The 10,817-nt window shown below is 50.7% G+C and overlaps 2 protein-coding genes across 2 annotated transcripts; both read left to right on the plus strand.

Annotated features, from left to right (window-relative positions):
- Window positions 1–238: 238 nt before the first annotated feature.
- On the plus strand, window positions 239–1,202 carry VFPPC_06862 (amidohydrolase family protein; the record flags this gene model as incomplete). Its single annotated transcript, XM_022428532.1, has 2 exons — window positions 239–242; window positions 298–1,202. The coding sequence occupies 2 exons, from the start codon at window positions 239–241 to the stop codon at window positions 1,200–1,202; spliced, it is 909 nt and encodes a 302-aa protein (XP_022284091.1).
- Window positions 1,203–5,055: 3,853 nt separating this feature from the next.
- Window positions 5,056–8,950, plus strand: VFPPC_06860 (tetratricopeptide repeat domain-containing protein; the record flags this gene model as incomplete). The annotated part of the gene is made up of 4 exons (XM_022428531.1): window positions 5,056–5,915; window positions 5,975–7,639; window positions 7,943–8,414; window positions 8,450–8,950. 4 exons carry the CDS (start codon window positions 5,056–5,058, stop codon window positions 8,948–8,950), a joined length of 3,498 nt encoding a protein of 1,165 aa, XP_022284090.1.
- Between the last annotated feature and the right edge of the window lie 1,867 nt (window positions 8,951–10,817).

Consider the following 10,817-nt stretch of genomic DNA (forward strand, 5'->3'; position numbering starts at 1 on the left):
GGAGGCAATCGATGCCGGCACGACAACAACACTAGATCACGCGCATATGAACTAGTCAAGACATCATAGTAAGTCGGTTTGCTTGTGGTGTGAGGTCCAATGTCTTACACCCAATAGGTCGCTCCGCCATTGCTGGCAGCATTTCGTCTGGCATTCGATCGATATTTGCTTACACTCCGGTATCGCAGGTGTTGGCTACTAGGCCTGGGGTTCAGTTCGCCTCCGAAGCCCTGCCAAAATGGGTGATGGAGACATTCGAGCAGCTGGCAGCCTCTGAGACGCTAACTAATCCTGAAGCTCGAGTTCAGCTAGGTTTTGGCTGGGACTTTTATTTCCTGCCTGAAAGTATCACAAAGGCAGTGTTCGCAACAGTGCGCTCGCTGGGCGCAAAGGTCATCACTTCTCACTTTATTCGGCACATTCTTGACTTGGATGGGAGGAGTCTCGTGTCCAAGCTACATTCCGGCGGCCTACTTCAAAGCGACATATTGTTTTCCCATGCTGGTGGTGCGACACTAGACGATGTGAACCTCTTACGTCAGGCAAATTGCTTCATATCAGTGACGCCAAATACGGAGGAAGCTATGCAGGTAGGGCCAGCGGTTCCCTTTCGACAGAATTTGTCTGGCGTTAATGAAATCTGCTCTCTTGGTGTGGATTGCCATTCCGCAACTAGCAGCAGCCTGGTGAATGAAATGCGGCAAGTCCTTCAGATGGCCAGAGGCCGCGATAGCGAACATCACATACAACGAGGCGTGCAGCCGGCAGATATTAGCCGGAAAACAGCAGAAGTATTCAATATGGGCACGATTCAAGGTGCGCGTGCTCTGAGAATGGAGGCGGACATTGGAAGCATCAAAGTAGGTAAGAAGGCGGATATTGTATTGTTTGATGCCCTATCGCCAAGTATGTATTGCGCAGCGCAACAGGACCCGGTTCTGGCAATAGTATTGCACTCGAGCATCCGAGACGTCGATACAGTTATTGTGGATGGCTGCATTCGAAAACGTGGCGGTGAACTTTTGCCAGTAAGTTTCGTCGACTACGAGACGAGAGACTTTGGACAAACCGACCGACGAGTGGAATGGACAGAGGTCGCGCATCATGTCATGGAAATGCAGAAGCGCTTCGTTGCCAAGACAGCAGATTATAACCTTTTGGAGCTGGAGCGTACGATACGTAAGAACTGGGGGTTAGCTTAACTTTCTTGGACGATTGCAAAGAAAGCGAAAAAAAAAAAGAAAAAAAGAGCCAGTGAGGGTTTGGAGACGGAACAAGTTAACCGCATCGTGTATTCCGATATTCCAAATTGTGCGGGGTGGCTCTACTGATTAGGATTGGTTTTGTAAAAATAGGACGGCTATATTTTGCCCAAAACTGTACATATTCTAATCCTGGAATGACCTCTAGCAGCTTTTTTGTTGTCTTTCGTCTCCTCAATTTGCAGTTCCACGTATGACTTGAAATCTGCCTATATTAAATCATCGTCTTCGAGTGACCTCGATGCTATACGCGCTTAAGGAAGTTAAAGTATAGCTCGATTTGGTTAGAATCTAGCGAACTGGCCGGAACAGATCTTATTAGTTCGAGGCTGATAACGGGTTATTTTTGGGAATCACGAAGTCGCTTGGGCGCCAGACCTGCCCGAGTTCGTACTACGTTCAACCAAGCAGAGCAAGCTGAGAAAACGGCTACGATATGTGATGACCACGCCACGCCACGCCACGCCCAAGCAGTTGACCACTTCATGGCGCTTGCTCTCTTGTATAATGCGGCGCCCAAGAATCAACTGGCAACACTTGTGCAGCAGAAGCCCAGTGTGGCGCAAAGTTGAGAAATGAAATCGGGTCACCACTACGACCTGGACCCATTCAAAGCTCGCACTGTCTGTGTAACTCATTCTCTGCAGTCACCCATTTTCTGTCCCGAAAGCCATGGACATCGAATGTCAAAACCATGAGAGTCTTACGGTGTTGGGGGTGGATGCAGTCTACCTTGCTGCTGAAAATTGCTCCTCAAACAAATGAGCTAACCACCTTCTTGATCATATCCTACCCTATGTTGATACCCAGCTGTCATAGCACGATGCAGGCTACAAGCCTAACGCACTGGAAATGCAGTGTTTCGAATACGAACAAACTAAGCTGAAGAGGAGAAGACAGGGAGCTTGTGATTTTCTCTACTACACATGCTAAAAACCTAGGCCAAGAATGAAGTGGCGGTTCAAGTTACTACACTCTGACCGTAAAAGCTAATACCAGCCCCATCATATAAAAAAACGGATCCAGGTTAGGGGAAACGACGCTAAGGACGGGACGACCCTAGCACTGATCTGGAATTGTACAGATTATTGTGACTATCGAAATCACACCCTCGTGCCAAGGCGGCTCTTCTTGACCTCGACGGCCCTACTACAGTTATATATAAAGATGCAGGGGAATGAAAGGACAATAAGCGAGGCAGCGATAAGAGGCCCGAGAATAGCGAAGACGGTGAAGCTATATGACGCAGACTGGAACGCGTCGTTGCCAGCGAGAGTTTAAGTGGCGAGGCCTACTTGCATTGCGGTCAGGACAATGGCAATGTAGACAGTTGCGCTTGCCAGCCAAGCAAATTGATCGTGGAAGTAGGCACCGTACTGGTTCCAACGAGCCATGTAGCCGCGGAAGGGAGTCTGCGAGAGGGCGTATGTCTTGTTCAGACGACTCAGCCGCAGCTCGTCGGTGGAAGGGCGGATCGATGTTTGGATAGATGTGCTCTGGATCCAGCTCTTCGATGAACACCCTCCATGCAGGCCAGCTTGCCTCCTGCGGCAGCAGATGCTTTTCCCGGGCGATGCGGAAGTCACTCTCGTGGCATATGAGTGCGGCGTAGGAGAACAGGAAGCCGAGCGCACGCTTGCCGAAGTCCTAGGCGCTGGCATGTCCGTGTCATGTAGCGTTGGGCATCATCGTTGGCAGGAGAGCAGGGACAGCTCTCTGTGGAACATAGCTATTCGGCCCAAAACGCCAGCTCCAAAAGGACGCGCGGGATCGGCTTGAGAAACATCCGGCCGGTCGTCCAGACGAGATGCATATCCATCCGCTCCGTGATAAAGATCTCCCGGCTGAGCAGGAGCTGGTGGTGCAGAGGTCGCGGCGGCATGAGCAGACCGGCGATCCAGAGCCAGCCGTGGATGCTGGTGAGCCGACGCAAGTCGAGCTCCCGCGCGAAACAGGCCGTGACATTCTTACTAGCGGCGGCCAAGTCACCAGACTCCGTGCTGTACGACGCGGGCAGGAGTGATATAAGCAGCGCGCGGTTGTTTCGGGGCGCTGTGGCAGTTTGCTTGTTCTCGCTGCAGTGTGAGGCAAATCCTAATGGAGAGGGCTTCTTTTTGATGAGGGGCCAGGCATAAAAGCAGAAACTTTGGGAGACATGGCGGATAATGAGCATTTAGTTCTCGTGAAGGGTTGAAATGGCTTGATCTACGCAGCGTTGACTCACCGGAGGTATCTATTGCGACAAATGCTGGGGATTAAGGATACCAACGACAATACCCTGAGTGAATACGTAATAACCAACACACTAGGTCCCACGGCTATCAACGTCAACATCACAGATGAATACGGTAGAACTGCGCTCTATATTGCTGCAGAACAGTCAGACGAGCCCGTGGTAATCGATCTATTGTCATGTCCGAGTATTGACGTTAACGGCATGTATTCTGACCGACGAACGCCAATTTGGACCGCGATACTTAGAGGCGATCTTGGTATAACGAAAGCGCTGCTACAAACCGGGAAGGTTAACCTGAAAGAGAGGGATAGCCAAGGCTAGACACCACTTCATAATGCCATTTGGGTTGGAACACGTGATATCATTAAACTACTTATCTTAGCGGCATAACCTCCTGATTTCAGGTCGCTCTTTTGGTCCTACTAAGCAATCAGATGACTAGAACGCCTATTGAATGGTAGTAATATACATTTCCTGCCGTCATTCAAACAGAGATTGGCAGGAGGAAGCTGAGGGAACAAAGGATGATCGTCCCATTCGAGACATGTTGCAAGGAAGGATAACTTGCGCTCGCAGGAAGAAATTGAACGGTTGATATCCGATTTGCCTACAATGGCGATAATTCCTTGGAAACCCCTAACTTGAGCTCTGAATTGGTGTACATGTCTCTTGGTTGATGAACAGTGGCCAGAATGCTCTGACGGTTCTACGATCTGTGGACCAGAGTATGTACGGAGTTCAATATAAACAGGAATAAATGACGTAATGATGTATGGTCTGATAGATTCAACAGACCATTTGAGGACAAGGCAGATGTATTCGCAAAGTACTCATCGGGGGAGTGTCCATAAGCCATAGGAGTCATGATGCGGATACTATCGCATAAATGAATAGTATCCGTGCCGAGGATGCATGCTATCGCATCTTAAACAACTCTTCTACATAATACTCAGACAACGCTTGGTATGCTTATGCATTGACAGCATCTCCATCAACCATTTATGTCACATACTTCGACTGTATTATTACGAGAGCCTCATTGAACCCGGTGACTCGTCGCTTCGGGAAAAAAATATACCATCTCGCATCTTAATGTTTGTGCAATAGCAGCGCGATTCTGGCAAGACGGGATTCGTCCGACTTCTGTGATTGTTCGCTGACGGCGAACCTATATGGCTGCTGTCAAGTATAATGCTATGCAATTGGAGGGCGCTATCTGGGGGATGATCATGAGTTGGCTCCAAGGGTCCTATGTTATAGCCATGGTTTGCGTAACCCAGAGATATCCGGTAAAAGCCGTTTTATTTCATCTAACATGTCTTCATATAACTCCTTGTCTGCATGTTAACAGGGTAAAAAAATGCCACGAGGAGCAAGCTTGGGAAGTCTCCTTCATTTGAAGAGGGAAAAGATATACCACGCTTATATCGTATCGCTCGTATATCCAGGGGTTGAAATGCTGCATCATGCCTCAGCCCCAACTTCGTGCTGTTTTCTGCGCCCCACAAACCAAGTCAGGAACTCACATCGACAAGATAGAGAGGCTCGTGGCCTACAATGCTGCCATTCCGATTACAGGCTGACCCCGCGGTAAAAGAAGCACTGGCTGCTTTTTACCCGACTAGAAGTGACCACCGCTTGGCTTATGTGCTGTCGCGAGTCGAGCCCGGCACAAATGGTTGGATATTTGAGAACGAGCAAGTCGCCGCCTGGCTTGGTGGCAAGGCGGATATGAACCGGTCCGCCTCATCCCAGGGTCAAACCATCAAGAAGCTGTGGCTCTCCGGCGAGATTGGCTCTGGTAGGACGACTGTCCCAGCCTGCGTCACGCGAAAGTTGCTCGCCCATGCCACGCCTCAGCATGCCGTCGGGTACTTTGTCTGCGACGGCTACAAAGATGACAGGAATCCCACATATGTACTGCAGACGATTATTGCGCAAATAGCGCAGCAAGACAGGGCGGCGTACGACCAATATGTTCACAGTGTCGCGCAGAAGCGTATGCCGTCTGGGATAGTAGGCGTTGATGATACCATCGCGACGACGTTTGACGCAGGCAATATTGACCACTTGGCATTGCTGCTGCTCGCCATGTCCAGACACTTCGAGCGAGTATCCCTTGTTATCAGCCGGGTGGACTATATGCCGCCGAACATTGTTCTGCGCCTATCGTCGCTGGTTGACGCACCGGAGTCGCCTATTCGTACTCTTCTCAGTGCGGACGACGGCCCTGCCCAGCAGGCTGTGTGTGCGGAAACTGGCTCATGCCCAGTTCTCGTCAGTGCCACTTCGGAAGATGTTCGACTGTATTTCAGAAATGAACTACGGCGGAGGATAGCACAGGGAGACTTGTATCTGCAAAACGCGCCAGCGCAGCAGGCTGTAGAAGACTATATTGCCAGCAATCACAACGGCTCGTAAGGATGGGCTTGCAGTCAAAAATATACGACGGGATTTAGCTGACAATTCTTCCTAGGTGGCTCTGGACTGTCCATATGCTGCAAGAGCAATGCGACCTACTTCGACGCGGCATTTGGCAGCCGCCCACCACGGTCACGGAGACAAATGCGATTGCTACACGGCCTGATCTTTTTATATCCGCCGTAGATCCTTATTTGGAGCGGATCCTACGGGATCCTGACACTTTGCCCAGATTTATTCTCAAAACCGTTACCAGATGGCTCAGTTCTACATGTGATTGGCCAACCCTACAAATGTCCACGTTAGAATTGTGCGACATCGTCGCTGCCTCTTATACAGAGGAGCATAAACCGGCACAAGTTTCCGGTGTCCAAGAGCGGGATATCTTAAGGGCATGCGGTCCTCTCGTCCATAAAATTCCACTCCTCGATTATTCCGTTTTCAGTATATCCCACTCCTCCATGTACAACTACCTGAAGATAAATCTCGCAAACTATGAGTCACCCCTGAGCGAACTATTCTGCGGAGACAGCTGTCTTAGCGAAACAACCGGCGAGTTGAGAAGAGCCTGCCGGTCATTGCCGGAGGAACGATCTCCCCTAAAAGAGAGGCTATACAGGGTTATCCTGGAAGTACAAGAGAACGAATGGGGTCCAGATAACGGAAAAAGCCTATTAACAATGGAAGGCCTAGGCAGTCTATACTGGGATCAGGGCCGCATGGAAGAAGCTGAGGACATGTATCGCCGCGCCGTGCAAGGATACGGGAGAAATCCGCCAACCAGGTCCAACGCCGAATTTGCGCTCAACGTATACAACGGTCTAGCTGTCCTATGTAAGCGAAAAGGCAAATTCAACGAATCCGAAAGATTTTACAAGCTTGCTCTGGAAGGCAAAGAACAAATACTGGGGAAGGACCACGACTCTACTCTCGGTACAATGGGCAACATGGGCGTGATGTACGCTGCACAAGACCGAATACCCGAGGCGCAGGAAATCTGGACACGGTGTCTGCCCCTATTTGAAAAAGTTTATGGGTCGAAGCATAAAAACACTATCATGCTCATGTACAACCTTGGCCTCACGTACAAGGATTTACAGCAATTTGATGACGCGGAACGTCTACTGCGACAAGCTTACTACACGTATGCAGAAACTCTTGGAGACGGCAACACAGCAACTCTAGATGTCGCCAGGGCGCTGGGTCATCTCTGCATGCTGATGGATAATATGCAGGACGCAGAAAACATATACCTTATGCTGGCGGACACCTACGCAGAGCAATATGGGCCAAACTCCGAAAAAGCCCTTGCGGCGTGCCACTCCTTGGGGAAAGTCTACCAGGATCAACAACGATTCAGTGAAGCAGAAGAAATACTGGGGCATGTGCTGCAAAGCTATGAAGATAGGTATGGATGGGACCACGTCCCTACGGTTGACGTTGGGTACACGATCTTCTTGCATAAAACGCCAGAAGAGGGCGTGGAGCTGGGCGAGAAGGTGCTGGCGGCGTTTGACAAGCTCCACGGGACTTATTCCAGGGTTACAAATAGCACTGCTGACACGCTAGGCCTTATGTACGCGCAGCTTGGGCGCCTGGATAAGGCGGAGGCGATGTGGATGTGGGCGTTTAGGGGACACTCGATGAAGAAGGGGGCCAGCGATGTGGTTACAGTGGCGGCAGCTGAGAATATAGGCAAGGTGTTGAAGTTGCAGGGGCGGTATGTGGAAGCAGTGGGGTGGTTGTGCAGGGCTTTGGCTGGGTTCGAGGAGCTGGAGGGTTTGGATGGGGAGTCGACGAGGCGGTTGTGTCGGGAGTTAGCGGGTGTGTATGATGATTTAGGGTGGGATGAGGCGGCAGGTGAGATGACTAGCCGGGGGGGTTGAGCAGGCTTCGATTTATATCAGATCTTGGTGGACACGAGTTAAATATGTCTGTTTAATGGTTCCAATGAACTGTCAGGATAGCACGCCTCGTCCTTTATTCTTGACATTTTCAAGTCTCGCATGTATTCCTTGTTTAGTGATAACGTTCGGCCTCGATCGATGCCTGCCGCCAACTCTTGTGCGCGACCTGGGGTCGAGAGCGGTACATGTCTCCGAAAGCCTAGCACTGTGGATCAAGACCCCATGCCCGATGATCATGAGGCTATTGCTATAGCCGGCATGTCTATCAAAGTTGCGGGTGCCGATGACGTTGACGAGCTCTCCCAGCTCCTCCGCAAGGGGGCCTCGCAGCATGAAAAGATGACACAGGACCATCTAAACCTCGACTCACTAATTCGCCAACCTGACAATCGCGATTACTTCTGCAACTTTGTGCGCGATGCCGACGATTTTGATAACAGGGGCTTCAAACGCAGCCCGTGTGATCCAGCCGCCATGGATCCTCAGCATCGTCGACTTCACCTGGCAGCATACCAAGCTGCTGAGCAGGCGGGCTTGCTTACTGAGAATACACGAACTGGACAGCATGATAAGGGCCGGAGCCATTTGGTGTATATATCGGCTCGCCAACATTCGGCTACAAGCACAACGTCGCCACGCATCGCCTCAATGCCTTCATGGCCACTGGTTACCTGCAGAGCTACCCTTTTGGACGCGTAGCAAACCATTTCGTATGGACTGGTCGGGCCATCGCCTTCGACACTGCGTGTAACAGCCTGCGTAACGGCGAGTGTTGCGTGGTGCTAGCCGGTGGTGTCTTCATCCTGACCAACCCACACTGGTTCCAGAACTTGACCGCAGCGAGTTTCCCGAGTCATACCGGTCAGTGCAAGCCGTTCGACGAGAAGGGTGACGGCTACTGCCGTACCAGGTGTCTGGAGGCATGGCCTTTGCTAACTTCGTTTCGAAAGTGGGATACCCGGAATGAGGTGGCGCTAATCAACAACTACGGTGTCTCGGGATCCAACGCTGGCATGGCTGTGGCGGCTCCGGCAGCTTCCAAGGAGAGTCAGCACGCGGCAGCAATCAAGAAACTTGGACGACCATCCTTCTTTATCTCTGGGTCCGATGCACACTATGTCTAGGAATATGCCGCCAAGCTTGCTGCCCTCGCTCAACGCCAGCCCAAGTCAACTGTCGCCGATCTATCCTTTAACATTAACCGTCAGTGGTACAGCAAGAATATGGAAACCCAAGAACAGAGTTTCTACACGTGGGATTTTAATACTCTTCAAGTCTTTTAGTATCACAAAGTGGCTAGATAGGTCATAAGGACCAAACATTCAACGAGCGATAAGCACATGTAATAGCGTTACTTAGTCACACGCAATGCTAGGGAAGCTGCGAAACCCGATGCTCCGCCGGCAGTTCGTATACCTCCTTTTCTCCATCAGTCTGAAGTTCAGATGCCGCAACTATAGATTTCTGTGCGGTAGAAACGTTCCTACTCGGCCTATTTTGCCCAGCCTCGAGCGACGGAGTATCAGTCGGGGACTGTAGTTCCCGGGGCGAAAGCACTTCCTGAGCTATCGGCGGCCCGCTCGCCTGACGTTGAATAATTGGCGGTTGGCCTGAATCCGTACGATTTCGATTCCTACTCCTGATAAAGAAGAATGCCCCCAATGCAAGTAGCATAGCAAACACGACGGGACCAACCACAGCGCCGACGATCCAAGCCGTTGACGAGCCCCGGTCACCACTGTCCCTTTTTATCGCAGGGTCCGCCCTATACACTACCGTGGGGGCGGACATTTCCGACTCACAATAGTAGTACAGGGTCGAAGGCTGCACCCCTTCAGTGGATGTCGGTAGGATGGTTGCGGTCCGACAGAACTCTCCGGGCGAACTAGATAGCCAGAAACTAATCAGCTTTGACGTCCATTCGGCCCCTAGACGCGTTTTCGAGTGGTCATACCAGCTGAGTGTGGTCCTTGGCTGAATAAGTACATTGTTGGCGCAACCTGCGAATAGAGTCGAGCAATGGTCGCCTGATTTACAGCATCCGCCGACGGAAGTGGACGTGGTGAAGGTGTAGCTGCCTTCGCATACCCATGCTGAATCTGCGACAGTTTTAGAGAAAATATTGCGGTTGGTTGGGTATATCTGCTACGTGTCTTACAGGTTGAATGTCGAGCGGACGTGGGTATGTAGCCGATAAAGGCTGGATTCATGGTGATTGGATCTGGTCTGGATGCTGAGGCCATTGGACACAATCTCGTTGAAAATCAGCGGCGTGTGAAACGAAGAACCAAACTTTCCGAGGCAAAGCTGCAGCGGTCAGGCCTTAGCCTGCAATTAGTAGTAGTATGTTTACCCTATTTATTTCTGAACAGAAATCCGAGCGATTCCGTCGTATTTTTCGTGTCAGCATTTTCGGTTCCAGCTAACTGGAAGAGGCTACATTTGCGTTGGCGTGATGGAAGTGGTATCGCAGGTTGGCTAGGTGGTGCGGCTGGGTTATTAGTCTATTCTTGAAAATTAATCGCAATTGGGATAGCGGAGGTAAATCTCGTGGGCAAATTACTGTCGCTGCAAATCGTATATGTAGTGTCAAGGAGGAGGAAATGATGTTGCTTATGGATGCCCTTTATCTGATGGCGAAATCCGACACTCGACATTGAAGAGGCCAAGAACCTGAAGTGAGAAGTTCATCGACTGGAAAGACTATATGTGCATCTCCAAACGATGCTCGACGATGAAGCACAAATCACGTACAGGCACATTCGCTCCATCCGCACCAACGGGCCAATTGATGCACTAGGTCCTGTCTGTCACGACTACCTTTTCGGGGCGCGGGAAGACGAGGCTGAAGCCACTTTCACGGAGGTATTAGACGGGAAAAACAGCATCGCGGACTTACAGATCTGGAGGAAAGAACAATTTTGTAAAATATCCTTGACACAGATTGCGATCGCTTCGCCACCGACTTTACGGTGTGCGAGATACGGCTAA

This window comes from Pochonia chlamydosporia, assembly GCF_001653235.2.
Source record: "Pochonia chlamydosporia 170 chromosome Unknown PCv3seq00008, whole genome shotgun sequence".
Taxonomy (NCBI): domain Eukaryota; kingdom Fungi; phylum Ascomycota; class Sordariomycetes; order Hypocreales; family Clavicipitaceae; genus Pochonia; species Pochonia chlamydosporia.